This window comes from Trachemys scripta, chromosome 1 (genome assembly GCF_013100865.1).
Source record: "Trachemys scripta elegans isolate TJP31775 chromosome 1, CAS_Tse_1.0, whole genome shotgun sequence".
In the NCBI taxonomy this organism is placed as follows: Eukaryota; Metazoa; Chordata; order Testudines; family Emydidae; genus Trachemys; species Trachemys scripta.
The window spans coordinates 201213485-201233035 of record NC_048298.1 but is presented as its reverse complement, the minus strand read 5'-3'; the positions used below and the strand labels follow the sequence as shown (position 1 = coordinate 201233035).

The 19551-nt window shown below is 38.1% G+C and overlaps 1 protein-coding gene across 9 annotated transcripts in view; it reads right to left on the bottom strand.

Annotated features, from left to right (window-relative positions):
* The window catches only part of DMD (dystrophin), a 1855422-nt gene that overhangs the window by 1280228 nt on the left and 555643 nt on the right, over positions 1 to 19551 (bottom strand). For all 9 annotated transcript variants that reach the window (XM_034754682.1, XM_034754655.1, XM_034754674.1 and 6 more), the window contains 2 exons: positions 15707 to 15895; positions 15170 to 15351 (listed from right to left, as the gene is read on the bottom strand). In XM_034754682.1, the coding sequence (XP_034610573.1) occupies positions 15170 to 15351; positions 15707 to 15895 (371 nt within the window). The remainder of the gene's footprint in view (positions 1 to 15169; positions 15352 to 15706; positions 15896 to 19551) is intronic.

The following is a 19551-nucleotide window of genomic DNA, read 5'->3' as shown; positions in this document are numbered from 1 at the left end:
CTGGAGCAACTTCCAGACCTGACACCTGAAGCCACAAGAGCAGGCCTGGAAGTGCCAAAAGAAACAACTTCTATATTTTTTTCATGAAATTATTTTCTATATTTTGAGCAGCTCAGGCTTGGATATATTTTAATCTGGGATTGTCTTTAAGGCCCATCTTTACTGTATGTTGTCTGAGAAATATATTTTTTGGCTTTAGTAGTCTTGTTCTTTGGCTTTTGTTTTCTCTCTGTATTTATTAAAATGTATTGATTCTATGTCTGCGTATGGGTTTTTCTGTTTTATAAAATGTGTTATGAAAAGCAAAATTATGTTAAGATTAGCAGTAGAGAGAAAATTTAACAAAAGTTCATCTTGCAAGTAAAAATACATGTAACCATGATGATATTTTCCTTTCAAAACAAGACGTTCAGATGTGTTTTATAAGGTGACACACAAAGGGGTTAAATTCTTCATTAAGGGCTCAGTCTAGCACCCACTGAAGCCAATGGAAAACTCCACTCACTTCACTGAAAAAACATATTCTGACACTGTACTGCTGACGAAAAACAATTTAATCAAATCAAATCAAATCCAGAGTTAAATGGTGGATATAAACTACTTAGGAAATAATGCAAATTTCTTAGATAACATGACATTTATAAAGATGATCTTTATAATGTTGATGATGTTGAACACCAAGCCTAGATGAACATTTTCACGATACACTATAGTATGTTACTTATGCTAATGTTGGATATAACGATCCTAGTACAAAGGCAAGTTTTGATCAAGTACATATGTTCTACTTTTAGAACTCAGCACTCAACTAGAAATTTTGAGAATTTAAAGTAAAACTTTCAAAGTGGATGAAACTTTCATTTGTATGACATTATAATCCACATTTACTATAAATTCCACTTGTATTTCATATATTTTCTACTATTTAATAGTTATTGAGGACTCTGTACTCATACAAAGACTCTACTCCTTCTCAACTGTATCTTCTCATCCTATTTGATACAGCACTAAGGTGGTAATGCCAAGTTTATGAAATCACAGTTGTTTCCATGGCAGTAACTTGTGATGTTAAAAACATTCAATAATTTCATTACTGTATCACACTGGAAAAGATGTTGGGCTTACAAATTCTTATTGAAGCACAAATATCAAACAATAGGAGAGAAAATAACTGAAGAAGCATGCTGCTTTTTGTATTAATGTTCCCTTTCATCAAGTATATGCCAGTTTTAAAGTCCCTTAATCTAGAATAAGAGGAAAGAAGTCATTTAAAAAAACCTGACAGTGGAGTCTGAATGCATTAAAATCTCATTTTACCTACCATTCCTCCATGTTAAACCCATTATTAAAACACCAAAATCAGATTTCTAATCTTTTTTATTTAGATTCAAAATTGAATGGAAGAGCCTATTCTAAAACCATGGTTAATAAAAGAGTAAAGCTTTAGTCACGCTTATCAGACAGGAGAAGAGAGATAGACTATCCAGAGCTTAAGTAAGAGATGCTATTAGGAAGAAAATAGAAAGATTTAATACAATGCTAACCAAAGTGAATGCTATATATATTAAAATGTAAGTTGTACAATATTTGATACTGTGTTCAATATTTCAGTTTAATTTGGATTCCAAAACATTTGATATTGCTTTAGCTACACTATTTGAACAGAATAAACGATGTAAATTGAAATGCATTTTTACTTTAACTGTAATGGAAATGCTGTGTTAATTATAACATCTACTGGTGTAAAGAAGGAATTATGCTCGTTTGGACCACATTGCATAATTAGGTAATTTTTTGAGACATGTTCCTCCGAAGCCCCAGGATTTGGCCACTATCACTGCAAGATACTGGACTTGATCGCAAAGAGTCTGATTCAGCATAGCAAATCCAATAGTCTTACTTATAAAGTATTCTTAATTTAAGGCACTGCAGTTATACTGGTAAAAATATTCAGCTTTTTCATTTTTAACTATTTGTTCATTTTCCCTCCCTATATCCCAATTTTAATTCTTCACAAAACATACCAAACCATGCGGTATCTGGTAAATTATTATTTATTCCTAATTTTATTCAAAGGGAAATAGCTATAGTACATACAGCTCTTTATATTGTAAATTAAGATTTTATCTGGCTCCTAATGTAAATGCCACTAATGTTCTCTTCATACATCCCTGGGTAGATATCAAATTCCTCCTGCATTTTCTTGGCAGTGCATATAGTATTCCTTAGTCTTATTTATCATTTGGATTACTGAGAGGCTTATGATCTGTTATACCTCACGGTGTCAGACTATCTGTACATGCTATGAGGGAAATTAATTATCCTATATGATGTACTTCATGTTCTTGAATTTAATCCAGGAGAACCTGGTGCTTCCAGTATTTTTTCCTGTGTGTCACTCATGCCCATTACGCTCGAAGCAAGAATAGGGTACCAATGCAGGGCAGAAGAAAGATATTTTCATCAATATGTATGTTCTGGTAAATATTAAATTTAATATTAGCAAATACTTGTTAGGGATATGAGTCTATTAAAGGTCCAAACCTGCCTTGTTTAAAGTTTTACTATTAACTATAAGCGGAGCAGGAACAAGCCCCAAGTGCCAGACAAAGAATACTGAACAAAAGATAATGGCACAGATTCTCAAACAGACACACAGAAAGCACCATTTCAGATCCCCAAAGTCATGGTTATATTAATCAGGTTCATGAGGCCTCAGCTGTTTTGAAGGAGCTATTTGTTGTTTTTAAAGCAATCAACAGTAATCATTTCTCATCTCCTACTGCCCAGGGTTGGGACTGGGATGTGTGGAAGTACAGACCATTGTGGCTGTGGGGGGACTTCTTGAAAAAGGAGAATTCACATGGGTTGTGGCAGCTGTGTAAGGACAAACAAGGAAAGAGGTAACAGGTGGTCTGGGCAGAAGGACTATGAGGAGTAGTTGGCTATCAAATACATATTTAACAGTACAGTAGTACAGGCCAGGAGCACCCAGCAAAGATGAGGGATGGGTAGCTAAGAGAGAGGGTCTGAGGAAGATTAGGATGTTAGAAGAATGAGTCAGGAATTGTCAAGGAGAGCCAGCTTTATGAAAATGTAGGGTTCCAGCAAAGTTGGAGTAGTACAAATCTAACTGAGCTTTTTCTGAGGTAATATTTTAGACATGGTTTAGTTTGGGTTGGTTCATGGCTATGCAGCATACAGGCAACTCTCTGAAGCTGCTGGGTTGTTCTTTGGAATCTCAATTTTCATTAAAAATCCTCTGGTTGTAAAAAGCTCTCAAAAACATGAACCAAGTGTAATCAATGCAGAGGCTTCTACATGAGTGTGCAGAGAACGTGGAACAGTGACTCTAGGGCGTGAACTGCACATTCATTTCAACGAGGTCTTAACTCAGATGCCCAGCATGATAATTGGCTTGTCAACATTGTGGACTATTGTATTCCTCATGTAAGAAAGCAAAGGAAGCATATCACAAATATGCACAATGTATTAAGAGTGATTTCTCATTTGGTGCCACCACTTATTCCCTGCACCCAACAAGAAGCCAAGCTCAAAGAACCTAGTGTCGGTCACTGGGACCTGGGCTGTCACACACAGTGGTTAAAGCAGGAGTCAGAGGCCAGAACCATGGGTTAGAGCCAAAGACAGAAATTGGAAAAAGAGGATCATGAATGAGTTACCTGGAATGAGGCAAAGCAGGAGCAGAGCTGGGTCCAGGGCTGGGAACAAGCAGGCACAAACACTATCAGAGCTATGCTTTGAGCAGCTGCTGAACTGCTGCTGGGATTAAGAGTCAGTCTGCTGCCTCTTCCAATCCATCAGCACACTAACTACACTCATTAGGTTGCCTGGAGACTGTCTCTGCTGCAGGCACTGCTTCCTGATACCTAGGGAAGCCCTGGGGCATATTAGAGTCCTGCCAATAGAAAGCCAAAATCAAGGAACACAGTGGAGCCCTATATTTTGAATATCCGCACATTCAGTGTCATTTTTGCAACTCACTTGTGGATGGAACTTGGAAATATGCCACCAATCTTCCCTCTCCCAAAAATCTGACCACTGAGTAAAAAGAGGGTCAGGATCAATGAGTTAAGAATGCTGGAGGTGAACAACATTTTTAGGACCTGTGGGGAAACCTGGAAGGCAAGGCGAGGGAAGAAGTGGCTGAAACTTGAAGCACCAGCACATCTATCCATCTAGTACTGGTGTGGGTACCCAAGGCAGTAGAATGAGTGCCAATCAGCCATTCTGTTCAACAGTGGCCCCAATGTCCCACTAAAAGGTTAATGAATCAATCCTCACATCTCCTCTTTAAGGTAAATGAAGGAGATACAGGGATCACTTCAGCAACTCTTCAAATGCAGCAGCTGTTTAAACAGTACACAGCAATACCACACAATTGTCTCAAACAGAAGATAGAGAATACGGTCTCAAAATTATATTATTTAGTTAGGAATTGACACCACATTCATCACCATAGTACCTGTGAAACTACCAAAGCAATTTTATAGAGGAAAAATTCAGTTCAAATTTGGCCAAGTCTCCAGGAAGCCACAAGAGGCCTTGGTTTTACCTATTTGAGGTAAAACAGTATTTTCCAACACTCTACTGGATCATTCATTTTATATATCTCTCATGGTCTTAATCAAAACTAGAGCTGTGCAAATAATGAATTTTTCAGTTCACTGGAAGTTTCAAAAACAAAAAACTCATTTGAGATCAAAATGAATATGCTTTCTGAATTTTTTTGGCAAAGGAAAGTTAAAAAAATCATTTCAGGTTGAACACTTTCATTTATACAATCTAAATGTTTCAGTTTGATTTTTATCATTTTTTCAAATTGTTGACTTTTTAAATTGAAATTAAAGATTTTTTTAAACAAACATTTTGAATGGGAAAAAATGATTTTTTTCATTTTGAAAAATGCTGAAAACATTTCCATTTTTCTTCTTTATGTCCAAAATAATTTGGCAAATCCAACATGCTTTGTGAAACATCTTTGTTGCCAAATCTGCATTTTTCACAAATAATCCACCCCACAAACGAAAAGCAAACCAAGCCCTCCACTCCTGCCCCCAGAGTTTTGGCCAAAAATTGTCATCCAGTATTACTGAATCACAACCCTGTCTCTTTATTATGTGGAATGACCAGAAGAAGCATAAAGTGACAGATCCATAACCCCTCCACACCTCAAGACTGTTCCCCTTGCAAGAGCACCAGGTGCTCTGGGGGCATGGATTTCATGTCAAAATTCCCGTCAGTACCCGGCCCAGTCCGGGAATGCTAATGATCCAACCAGCAGACCAAATTCAGTGATGAATCCTGGTCACGTGTCATCTGAGGCACACTGCGCATATCTTAAGACGACTGGAGTACGGGGCGCCCCTTCAAAATTCTACTATATGATGGGCAGGGGAGTAATTACCTTCAGTCTAGCTAAACTCCCCTGCAATCTCAGGTTTGCATTATATTCTCTTTCATTTTGTCTTATACTCTTTTGTGCAGCATTGCTATGCACTGTTACTTAGTTGTGATGTTTCATCCTAGACGTGAAGTAATTCCCATATACACCTCTACCCTGATATAACGCGACCCGATATAACACGGATTCGGATATAATGCGGTAAAGAAGTGCTCCGGGGGGACGGGGCTGCGCACTCCGGTGGATTAAAGCAAGTTCAATATAATGCAGTTTCACCTATAATGCGGTAAGATTTTTTGGCTCCCGAGGACAGCCTTATATCGAGGTAGAGGTGTATTATACAGAAAATTTGCACAGTGTTAAAAATTAAGATAGAACATTGATGATTATTATAAAGAATATCAATATCATTCTATGACAAGGAATATTAAGTCTGAGAATGAAATGATCTCTGAAAAAAAACTATCACATTTTTTTTTCCATAGTGTTTTTTTCCTCCTCCTCCTTGTATTTTCCAAACATCCGCTTATTGCTATAAGCATATGTAGAGGTTTTAATACTCATGTATATCTCTTCAGAGATTATTGTAATCTTTGTTCATTGTTTGGCTCTCTTGATTTTTTACTACAGAATACTTTTCCGTTGACTGAATGCTTTTTAATAGTTGTGAAATCCTCCATAAAGTAATCCTGATTACATTAGGTTTTCCTCTCCAGTAGTACATTTATCACACAGATGCTTCACTGTAGAGAATCATATTTTAAAAAGCCTGCTGTTTTTCTTCGGGTCATTAGTGCAGTTCTACAAGAGCCAAACATTTTCAATACATATGGTGAACACATACCAGATCTCCTTTGGCCTCCTTTTACTGTAGGATAGCAATAGCAGAATTGCACTGCTCCAGAAAACTCTTATGCTCTGACCTGCTAACCCTCTTTTTGAACTACTGGGTCCCTTCTACTGTTATATCGCCAGGGCCGGCGTAACCCATTAGGCGACCTAGGAGGTTGCCTAGGGCGCTACAATTTGGGGGGGCAGTGACCGCGGCAGTATTTCGGTGGCAGGACCTTCCGCCGCCTCTGTGGGGAGCGGCATTTCAGGGCAGGATCTTCTGCTGCCTAGGGCGGCAGAAAAGCTGGCAGCTCTCCTGTATATCACATCAGAAAATCTCTCCTTTTTACTGACTGCTTGCTTTTGTTTCCCCCATATTGAAGAATGTGCTGATTTTCCTTATGTTTTCTATGTCCGCTTTCCTAGAACATGGGCAGGCTCATTGAGCTCATGTTTAAGTAATATTTTTCTTCCCTGAAGGATCTATTTGTCAACCAAATTAATTATAATTTATTCAGGGAGAATAAAATCATATGTTGCTACAAAGCCAGGTTGCCATCTCTCATTCTTCCATTGCTTTTAATTCTTTCAAGGGCAATCCTGATAATGAAGAAGTCATACTTTGATGAATTACCATTTAAGGTATAACGTATGCACACATAAAAATGACATATTTAGACCTATTTTTTAGAAATCTCTCTTTTCCAGCAGCAGCTCTCATCTCCTAATTTTACAGATGGAAATTTAAGTGTAGATCTCATAATTGTCCATGGATCCATGGAATAAGTGGCAGGATAAAATCAGTCAATCTGGCACTGGTAAATTCCAAACCAATGTAAGGAAAAATTGTTTTCCACCTTCCTCCTCCGGAAAACGTAAATCAATTGCTCATTGCAACATAATGTCACTAACACCAAAAACTTAGCAAATATAGATTGGGCATCTGTATGGAGGACAAGAATATCTAGAGTTGTAATAGATACTGTAATAGATACTGCTAACAAATTTTGGAAGAGATTAAATTTGATGCTCAAGCCGATCTCCAACTATGAGGGATTACTATTTCTTATGTGTGTTACCATAGCACATAGCAGTTCTGCTCTTAGATCAGGAACCCATAGCACTGGGGGTTGTATAGAAAAAAAGAGATGGTCCCTGCCCCCAAAAGCTTCCGATCTTAGTATAAAGCAAGAGATAACCGAGGCAGAGAAGGACCAGAAAACAATGAGAAAATTGGTTAGCAAGATAGGCAGTGGGTCTCAGCACAAGAGCAGCCTGCCCACAGCTGGGCTGTGTGGAGGCACCACAGCAAAAGTGTGTCATATGGAGGATTTTAATTAGATAATGAAGCAGTTTTCTAGATGTTTATAGGGAGCTTCTCCCAAGTGTGAATGTAGCATGGGAGAAAGCATGAATGTGCTTGTTTAAAAATTTAACAAGTGAGCAGTGGGGACTGGCAACATGGGCTGATTGGAGTCGGGAGTCAATACCCCCCCTCCCCTTTTAGTATCCCCTTAGAACCTAGACTCAGAGTAAAACTTGTTAGCCTGGCTGGAGCCAGATGGGGGCATTTCTTAATAGCTTCCTCTCCCCCTCTCCCCACTGTTCCCTAAAGGACTCTTGGGGTATTCTCTGAATTTTACCTTATTTTTGCTCGTTTCATTTCCTGTTTGTCGGTCCCATCCCTCCCCCTACCCCCACCAATCGCCTGCCTCCAAGTGCCTCCTCAGATTTAACTACTTGCAGTCAGGCTGGATAATATCAAAATTCTCCACGTATGGCCAAAGCAAAGAGCTATGATGATGTTCTTTACAGTAGCATTCTGAATGGATAAGAGCAGGACAAGATTACATTTGTTTAGGCGAAAGAAAAGGATGTTGAAGTAATCAAGTTATATGAAGAGAACTGGACCAGAGTTTGAACTGTGTGGATGGATAGGAAAGGCTATATCAGAGATATTATACAGAATGTTCCAGAAGTAGATGTAAGTCTAGTTGTAAGGACCTAGAGAGGTCTGAGTCAAAGATGATGCCCAGTTTACGAGTGACAGGCAGGATGGTCTTGAAATCTTATCCTGCCCCTTGGCTTCTGTTACTCTGTCCTCTCCTACTTCTCCTCCTACTTCTATAATTGCTCCTTCAAACATGTTCTTTGGAGAATCATCCTCCTCCAACTTTCTATGGGGGAAGGTGTCCACTGGGCTGTGTCCTAGGTCCCCTTCTCTTCTCCTTCTACACCTTGTCCACAGGCACTGACTTTTGTTTTTGCCAGTATGTGCTGCTCTCCACCCCGTCTCTTCCCCATGCAAGTGTAATCTCATCCACAAACACAAAAATTCAACTACCATCTCCATGCTGAGAACTCACAAATGTACCTCTCTACTCCAGGTCTGTCTCCTCCTGTTCAAACTAAAATCTCAGCCTTTCCCTCTTACATCTTCTTGTGGATGTCCACTCATGATGGCCACTCTCAGAGACAGGATGTACTGAACTAGATGGATCATGGGTCTAATCCATTATGGCAATTCCTACATTCCTATGTTCCAAATTCTGTCCAACCTTGGAGGAAACTCGTATCTAAATTCAAACTTGGTAGCTCAGATATGACAGTGATAAGCATTGCATAAAACCCTAAATAAAACATAGCTGAATAGTCAGTGTCCATCTCTAGTTGAAAAATATAATCATTTTAAAGGACACAATGTAATTGTAAACTTCTGCTTCTATTTGTTTTGGTGTTATCACATATTTTATTGTATAAAATGGATGGTGTTCAGGGTGGTGGTGGAAATCATTACATTTTTGACTAGCTCCTCTAAGGCAGGTTAGCTGGATTTATTCCCCAAATAAGAAGTGGCTTATAACAGTGTCACAAAATGCTGCTACACCACTGAAGAAACTCATCTCTTTAAAAACCTATTTCATGAAAAAATTACAGGAAATAGCCTTTTTAGTGTGCAAAAGCAAGAGAAATCCTCAATACCTGAAGGCACCTTAAGAAATGTTGTGTCCCAGTATATTAGGATTTGTAATGTTTATTTCTTCCTAAAATATGGCTTTATTAAGTACAGTAATAAATAGCAAAATCTGCATTCTAGTTAATTCTGGAAGATACAGTGAATGACAATATTGGCATCAGTGTACTGCTATGAAAGAAACATCATCCCTAACGATTTCTACAGTTAACATGAATGCAGTGCGCCAGCCTGTCAGAGATTAAAGATCAACCTTCATCTTTCACCCTCCAGAATAGAGATTCTCTTATCACAAGTCCATAACATTACAGAATATTGCCTCTTACTGTTCATATTTAAATCCAGAAACAATCAACCCTTCTGTTATGGACAGGAATATCCAAAATACTTGCTATGTTCACCTCCCGGGTGTAAGTCAAAGATACAGACTGCATATTCAACTTGAGGAAAAATTCAATTCCATTTTAACAGTAATTACGAAAACAAAAAAACTAAAACCCCACCACGCCACTGATGAAAAGCCTCTTTATAAACTTCAGGTTTAGAGAATAGCATGAAAAAGGGGGCTTTTAATGGAAGTGTGTTTGCAATTCTCTCTCAATAATATAGTAATCTCATCAGATTTAATAATTTCCATTTATTGAAAATAAATGCCAAGGAAAAGTTGAAATACTCCTTGCCAATAGGAAATCAAAACCATGTGGCAATTTTCTATTACAAATATATATTTTAAAAAAAAAATTGCTAAACATTTATTAACTATTGGCAAATTCCCTGAATTTCCCACACTTTTATTATGTCTGCAATAATCCTCTATTTACATGTGACAGCTTCTCAGTGTCATCATGGGAGTTGTATTCACAACAGCAGAGACTTGTCCAATAGCGTAGGTCTGAGAGGATAATTTTGTCATAAATGTGTTCAAGACTTGTAAAGTAGAGTGACAGTTGTTCATTCTAGATCAGTTGCAGTCTGATTTGCTTACAACATATTGTGATGAGGTGGACAAGCCCCACACAAGACTAGGGGAGGAAAGTAAAAACAATTTTCCCTGGAGACAGAGGTTGAAGCCAGTCCTGATCTACTGCCTAGTTAGCAGTATCAAACCTGGAGGAAGTGCCTTCTGGCCGGAGGGGGTGGAAAAATGAAGGATAATGCTTCTAAACTCAGCTACAGTGATGATCTTTGGCCTGAAGCAAAGAAAACCTGGGGGCTCAGCTGAGCATCCAAACCTTAATAGATGGCATGGACCAAACTTTTTATCATCTTCATGTTCCTTTGTAAATAAAGTCAAGCTCCTGGAAGGGGCTTTACTTTGATCCATGGTTATACAGAGAATGTGGATTAAAAGCCACATTTCATTCAAACACTTAGGATTTCCTAATATATTTTTAGTAAAATCAAGATCATTTGTCAGGTGTTTTAATATAGGTGTTAACTTTAGGATATTTTCTTCTTGTTATTTAGTAACTAAAAGTGTAATAGTCAATTATGTAAGCAGGAATATATACCCTAATATATCTATATATTAACCTACTCACTCTTGTCTTCACCATAACATTCTGCCTTTTGCTGCTCCTGCAATTAGCAGAATTGGGGCTAAGCGAGTCCTAGACAAAAAAATCTGAAGATGTGTAGCCACTACTCCACTTGTTCAAAGTGCTGAGTGAGTGAATTCTGGTATGCTGCAGTATAGCATATATGTTTTAAACAATAATTTATACACAAACACAATATTTGAACATAATCGTGACTTAATCTGGACAAGACTGAGGTGGTGGTGATTGTCGGGAGCAACCAGATTATTTATCTGAGATTTGTGCATCTTTGTAACATTTGCAGCTTGAGGGTTTCGTTAGTGTGACAGAATGTACCTGTGTTCACACCCTGAATACTATTGTAATCATCTTTGTACAAAGTATCCCTTTCGAAGTATCATTTGAAAACCTCATAATTCATTGGTCAATATTGTCCTGATAAAACGCATGTGGCAACATTGCATTTGAAGTTATAAGAGACCACTGCTTGGTCTTCTTAACACATGTTCCAAACTCAGGTTGGTGACTAGGTCTGTCTCAAACAAAGGAATGTGTGTTCTGCTTAATTTGCATTTAAGCAGTAAACAGAGTCATCAAGCAGGAAGGGAAACAAAAGAAGCTCCAATAGGTGAGGAAAAAGCAGCAGGGAACATCCTTTCCTATAGACATTCTGACTCCTGAATCTCAGCTGGAAATGTTTCCCAAGTGGCTAACTGACAGCATCAAAAGGAGGCATAAAAACTCCAACGACCCCTCCCTCTTTCTCTTGCTGTCCTTCGATTCATGCACCAGAAGGAACAAAGGAAGCAGCCACTAAACTGGAGAAGGGATTCTGACCTAACGAGTTTGATCAGTAAGACTACTGAGAGCATATGGTTTGAAAAACTTTGCTTTGAATTTAACATAGATTGTTAAGGCACCAGTTGTGTTTTATCTTTATTTTTCTTATAATCATATCTACTTAAAAGTACTCACCTAAAATCTTGCTCTTTGTGGTTAAATAAACTTGTTTTATAATCCAGTGTGTTTAAACTGAACTGTCTATGAAACTCCATTTGGGGTAACAAGGTATGTGCATATTATTTCTATGAATGAAATATGGACTTTATATGAATTTGTATTATCCGGGAGAGGGCTGGGCAATACAAGACATACGTTTCTGGGGGGAAATCTAAGACTAGCAGTATGTTGGTGTCACCCTGCTGTATAACCTTGACTTAAGAGCCAAGGTGTGGCTGGCCGGCTGCAGCACATACACAGACACAGCTGGGAGTGATTTGCATACTGGAGGCTGGTTGTGAGCAGTCCAGGCTGGAGACTATAGAAGTAACTCGAACCCCAGGTTAGAGGGCTGGGGTGACACAGCTACTCAAGAGTCTGGATTTTACCCTGGATATGTCAGTTAGAGATGCTGATCAAATAGTAACAACTACCAAGATAGCTTTATTTTCATCTGCGCCTGGTCCTTGGATATGAATCTCTCTTTGTGATCCACATCTTTGTTACCTCCCAATTGGATTACAGCAACGTGCTCTGCAGAGGCCTATACTTGAAAACAGAGGTGGTGCAGAATACAACTATGAAGATTTTTAACTGCAGTATCATAGCATGAACACATGGTACTAGTGCTTTGGGATCTACACTGGCTGCAAACAGCCTTCCAGGTGGAGCTTAAACTATTGGTTTTGACCTATACCATCTTGAACATCCTTAGTGCCCATCCATCCTGCGGGCTTGCCTCCCCTCTCTGAGTTGGTATTAGCAGAAACACTAAAGTTAGAGACTCTTTGGTGAAGGAGCTGGTGGAAAACATTCTCTCCAAAGGCCCTTTGACTTTGTAAGTCCCACCATCCCATTGGGCTGAAATAAAACAAATGTATCATCCTGTCAGGACATGCTGCTACATCCAACCTTTTGATCAGGCAACTGCAGATATGGTTGTAAGCTGGATATTTTTTGGCAATTTGATTCAGTTAATAACATTTTTGCTACCTGGTAGTTGTATGTATTGCTGTGGGATTTTATTTTAATTTATTTTTAATTTTTGCAACTTGCCTGTAAATCATTGCAATGGCACATAGTGGTCTCATCTTGTATCTCTCTTTGAAGAAGTGCAGTGTATAAGGACGTGGACAAGAGAAACATGAAGACCATACATAGTTTAGAGATTCTCTGAGTAAGATACAGAATGGGATCCCATCTGTTGTGTTGTTGCTACAGTTAGATAAAAGTATTTAACTGAAACCTGTGACTTCCTGCTTCCATACTAGTAACAGAAAACAAAGTTCTTCATTTTAGCATAAAATCCCTGGTACAATAAAAGATCTGAGTAAACTGATATATTTTGCACTGCATATCAAATGTCACAAAAGCCAGCCTTTGACAGATTGCCATGAGTCATGAATCAAGGACCATCAGCTAATAATACTATGGCCCCATAACTGGAGTTTAACTTTTGGATTGAAGTTGATTTCAGTTTTTTGTCAAAATTTCACTTGAACCAACATTTTCCAGCTAGCTCTACTCTTGGCACAGACAGAAGCAGTTTGCCACTTAAAGCACAACTGCTGTGACTGTCTCAGACACCTCTAGATACCAATGTAGGGCCCTTCTAGGACTTCACATATAATCACCAACACATTGAGCAATAAAGAAGCAAATATAGACCTCCAATCCCAGGTCTTATGAACTTACATCCAGTTGATTTTACTGATGAGAGCAGCTATAATCTACAGTAATTACTACTGTATTTCTATAAACACACTGGTAATGGTTAGTAGTTGTTTTTTTATTCTCCCCTTGATTCATTTTGGTAGAATAATAAATACATTATAACAGTAAAATATCTTACACTTCAATTCCTGTTTTGTATAGAATCAATATGAAAACAGATAAGTTAAGTAAACAGAGCTCCATAAGACACAATATGACCAAAGTAAACTGTTCTGAAGTAGAGTTATTTTATGCAGAAGAGATTCAAGAGCGTCTCAGGAAATCAACAGATGGGGTGGGGAGGGGGAGAAAAGATGAGAACCTGGACAATATCCAATCCCTCTGAACAATCTGAAAGGCAACTGTATTCTTTTTTAAAGGTTGAGGGAAGGAAACTTGCAGGGATATTTCCTCCTCCCATTTTTGCAATCATATTTCTGCTCCAATCCCCTCTATATCCCACAACATCAGCCTTCTCTGCTATACCATGCCCTACCTAATGTAAATGTTCTTGTACTGTATTGTGTATGGAAATCGAAATACAGAGAGTCAGAGTCCTGCAGCTAACCTATAACTCATTTTTCTACTCTTAATCCATTCTTCCTTTCTAAAGGCTTCAATTCCCTGTCCTCTCACTCATTTTCTACCTCAAACCCTTCATCTTTTTCCTTCACCTCCCACTTAACATCTCATCACCTTACTTCTCCAACCCTTCAATTTTCTTGTGAGTGAAATGGTCCGTAGCTTTTCTGCTTTTAAGAAAATTATCATCATCCTTTTGATTTCAAGGTTTACATCCTGGCTTCATATAGTGCAAAGGTGTACATTTCTACCAAGCTAGCAAGTCTAATAGTTAATTTAACTTTAATATGAATACGTAGTAGTTAATTTTCTTTACTATGAATAAGAATTAAGTTACCAATATCATATCAGAACTTTGTCCTTATGTGTGTTAATAGATAGAAGAATAAAGGATCCCATTTTTAAATAACATATCCATTCTTATATTAAGTAGTACATGTGAACAAATAATAGTTATCATATTCTTTTATTATTGGCATTTCACCTCTCATTTGAACTCAAATCCCTTTCTTTCCTTTATATTTAACCTATATTTAAGTATTAAAAGTATACAACATAAACATGAAATGCTTTAACCTACCATGATTTCACATGTCCAATAAGAAATCAGAATTGCCATAGGAACCAAGCTCAAACTACTTGACTAGTATAATGTGTTCTCAGAGCAATTCCTCTGACAACAAATCTCAGCAACTTTTTGTTGACAATCTCCATTTATTAGATTAAAAATGGATTAATATAGACTTGAAAAGTTCACACCCCCTGTCCAAAACTGGAAACCAGTTTTTCTGATAGAATAATTCCTATTCTATTGACTAAATGTTGTGTGCTGTTTGAGGAAATGTTCTGGAAAAAAATCCAGGATAGGTTGAATAAAGAGTATTTAAAATGCTGCTAAAATCTAAACTGTTGACAGCTTTCCATCTGTTCAACTTCCATTTTCAAATGAACACGAAAGTTTAGAGTTTGATGCACTTGAAATTGCAGATAAACTAAAATTTAGGATCAAGTATACATTTGCAACGAAGTATCACCCTCTCACCCCTGTATTATTGCAATCTAAAATTTTTAACTCCCCCCCCCCCCCCCCACACACACATTACTTACTTGCTTTGTTTTTCCATGCTGGCTACCCTGAGACTTTCCCAACGAGAATTAAGCAGATTCATTTGTTCTTGGATTTCATTTTCTTCATCATCTGAAAGCTTCCCAACTGTTATAAGTTGATTCCCCACTTGCAAAACATTACCAACACGTCCCTGGTGAGCTGTTAATTCCATCATAAAGCCCTGAAAATAAAAGAAAAGTAAATCTTAACTAAGATTACAAGGAAAAGGGATACTTTGTAGAACTATCTTCAATTGCACATATTTTCAAAAACAAATTAAGTTGGTTTAAAAATTCATTTTAACTTTGTAACCCAATGTAAAAATAAACACCTTCACCTTGTGTCAGAGGCAAAGTCTCCAGTGCTAAATTTAAAGTCTCCAAAACCAAATGGAAAAGGAAAGAACAGGGACTGACAATAGCACCGGTGAAAATTTTATGATTTTGATCTTAATGTACCATACAAATAGATGAACACCAATTAATAGATGATGAAGTGTTTGCACTGGTTTCTCAGTCTCTGTGGTTCACATATACCTCGTGGGTGTGAAACTGCTCTTTGACTTCTTCTACATCACTGGATATATCTCCTTGTGCTTGTAATGCATCTTCAGTAGAGAGAAGCCATGTGAGTACTTCTTCTAAAGCTGTTTGGTAGCTGTCCAGGTCCACTTCTACCTCCATCAGTGAACTGCCAAATGACCTGTCTTCAGGAGTGTCCAAATACTGATCAAAAATAAAAATAAGAATTTTGGCATTAAGCAGAAGCTAATTGCATAAACAGCTACATTAGATGACTAAATAGAATGCTATCCTCTTAATTCTATAGAACAATCCTCTTTTTTACATAAGAACTTTGATAAATGGAGGATCTGGTGCAATGTAAAGGTGACTATTTGAAGTCAGTAAAGTAAAGACTATGAAAAAAATCAGCTAAATTCAGAAACAGACTAAATGAATGTTTTGTCCTAGAGCTCATGTTTTTCTACATTTAGAATAGTTATTACACATGACATCAATAGTTAAAGTTACACGTATGGTGTATTCTTCAGTCAGTATTTTAAATAGTTTTTTTTCCCCACATGTCTACTTCTATCACCTGTCTAGCATCAGTCATTTAACATGGAGACAGCACTTTTCTCTTTAGAATGACAGAAATATTTAATTTCTATAGCATCTTGCATAACTACACCATCCTAAATGCTTTGCACAGCAGTGAACTGCATGTTGGTACTGTATCACCAGCATGCAGACAAACTGATGCAAATGCAATGTTAAACACTTTTAAATATTTTTAAAAATATATGCAATGGTGGGTTAGACTAATCTGCAGAGTATCATTTATCCAAGACCACATTATAAAGTTCACACAAGTCACCAGACCAAAAAAAAAATAATCTGGGACTATTATTATTCACTTTCCCCCCTAGGGCCACCCACACATCTGCTCTGAGTCAAGTGCCATTTACAAGCAAATACTTCATGCCACCATGCTGCAGGTTACAGAGAGAGCGAACAGTAACAAGCAACATTAAGTAGTCATTGTCCCTTTCACCCACTCCACTGGAGAAACCGTTATGAGACCAAGGTAAGAAATAAGGGCCTTGCTGAAGATGGTTTCACCTAATTAGTGAACAAGCTGTAGAGAAGGAAAAAATAAATCTGCTAGCAAGTTAGGACAATAATGATTTGTTTTCATCTTGCTTTTATCATGATGGATTCCAAAGGTCTTTTAATAGAGTACTATATAGTAATCACTTTTGATAGAGTACTATATAGTACACTTCTACTGACATGCAGACATCTATGGCAGCATTAAGAGATAGGAACTGCTTAAACTATGCACAGTGGTTTAGGATTGAAAGTGAAGGCTTTCAAAGGGGAGGGATAGCTCAGTGGTTTGAGCATTGGCCTGCTGAACCCAGGGTTGTGAGTTCAATCCTTGAGGGGGCCACTTAGGGATCTGGGGCAAAATCAGTACTTGGTCCTGCTAGTGAAGGCAGGGGGCTGGACTCGATGACCTTTCAAGGTTCCTTCCAGTTCTAGGAGATGGGATATCTCCATTAATTTATCCAACTGAAATTAAGGGGGGAATTTAAAGTAGGCAGAATGCAATTATTCAGATTGAAATTTGGCAGATCCACCCTCATAAAAAGTGCCAAAGGATCTTCACAGAAAACAAATGGTTAATGTAACTTTGGCATTGCATCCTAGCAAAAAAAGACAGCACCAGTAATAAGCTGTCAATATTTTATGAAGAGGATCCCACAGACATTTCCCTCAGTAATGTGTGAAAACCCTATGTTTCAGAGGCATATGCCCAGCAAGAAAGCAGAGGCAAACAACTGATTAGTTTGTTTTCCAGCTTCAACAAAATACTATCTCATAACAAAGGAAAGAGGTAATAAGTAAGTATCCAAACAATTCAAGCTACCAACTAGCCCTGATAGTGCTTATCTTATACATATCAAGATATCACATCCCAAGTTGAAATGATGCAGGAAGGTAATCTTTGTTTGCAGTAATGAGTCTCTATGAAAAGAGATAATTTATCATCATTATTATATCAGCAGTTACTCTCCTCTTTCTGTGAAAATGTGGAATATTCCCATCTCACCTGTGAAGCATTAGAGAAATATATCAAATTCTAGTGAAATGGAGGAGAGACACTAAGGTTATCATATTTGTACCATCAGAGATCTGCGGTCAAAGGGTTAGTTACAACATACTGGACAAGTTTCCCACCTGACAACTCTTCCCTCCATAGATCCAAAATGAATTATTTTCTGATCTGTGTTAAAAGGGCAGAATTTAAAAATGCACTGTCAACTCCTACTCCACTGAAAGGATATTTTTGAAAGCAAAGTGCTCCTAGTCATTTTGATCAAACTTCTTCCTCATTCTCTCAGTTTCCCATAAATATTTCATGAAACAGAAAATATTGACTTTGATTTCAGGGTCAATAGGTGATCTGCATATAGTAGAGTCAAAACAAAATGACAGCTCCAGCCACACACAACCCAAAAGATAACTGGTCACACTTGAACCACATTCAAACCTCAACATAAAGAGGAGGAAGAAGTTGAGCAGGTAATTGGCATGTGGTGGACCACAGAGGTCACCCTGACCCCAGGGAACTGGAAAGTGTGGTTTAGGGCAGACTGTATTGGAATTGTGAGCTATCACTGTAAGAATCGGTGTGTGTGTGTGTGTGTTAGGGTGACCAGATGTCCTGATTTTATAGGGACAGTCCCGATTTTGGGGTCTTTTTCTTATATAGGATCCTACTACCCTCCACCCCCTGTCCCGATTTTTCACACTTGCTGTCTGGTCACGTGTGTGTATGTGTGTGTGTGTGTGTGTGTGTGTGTGTGTGTGTGTGTGAGAGAGAGAGAGAGAGAGAGAGAGAGAGGAAAACAGTTCTGGTCCTGCTTGCAGGCTAGGGGAAGCTTTGCAGAGAACTATGCAAGCATCAGTCATTTAACATGGAGACAGCCTACAATAAGGTAAGGCAAGTTGTGCCTCTTTTAGGGAGCAGCCTGCTTTTTGTCTCTGTTTTTGGGTTCTTGCACATGATCGTTCTGAATTCTTAGAAACAAAGTAGTGTTACATTGCAAACTTCCAGCAAGAGCATTCAATATTTTTATTTAACTTCTGTGTGTATGCTGTGTAACATAACACAAACCAGCTAGCCGTTCAATCAGGGCCACACAGGGGACAAGACAGTCTCACTTCCTGCACTGGCTGACCATGAAAGAAGGAGGATTTCTCATGCACGGTGGAAAGAGCCTCGATGTCCTCTTCCTTGCTGGCCCAAGCATATGTCCCACCCTAGCAAGTAAGGTGGACATGTGTTATTTTTGTGCTCATAATTTTCCTTCAGAGCTTAGCCAGAAACAGATTGGGAAGGGCTGAAATGCTGCATATATGTCTATTTTTTCCCTGACTAGCTGGCGCCAATAGTAGCAGGAAGTTCTAAAGATCTCATAGAAAAGTCTGCTTTCATGAGACTTCCAACCCATTTTTTTTCCAAACTCAGGAAGAGTTTTTTGACAGTTTGAAAAGCATCCCAATTTTTCAGTTTTTCTCCAAAGGGAACCCAGACTATAAACCCTTTGAGTTTCACTCATCCCTACTAGATATGTTAAAAAAAAATCCGCAAAAGTACTGTAAAAAGGACTCACATTTAAGGACTTGGAATATGAAGAGAGGAAGATTAGAAGACCCCAAGGACTATTAATGTTTAAATTAAAGTTTTAGGAGAAAGAATGTAAGACCTATGACCTTCAGACACTTTGAAAATCAGGCAGGCTTGGTAGCTGTTTCAATTGATTCACAGAGCTTAAAGATGGAAAGGATAGTCCCACCTGCTTTGAGCTTCT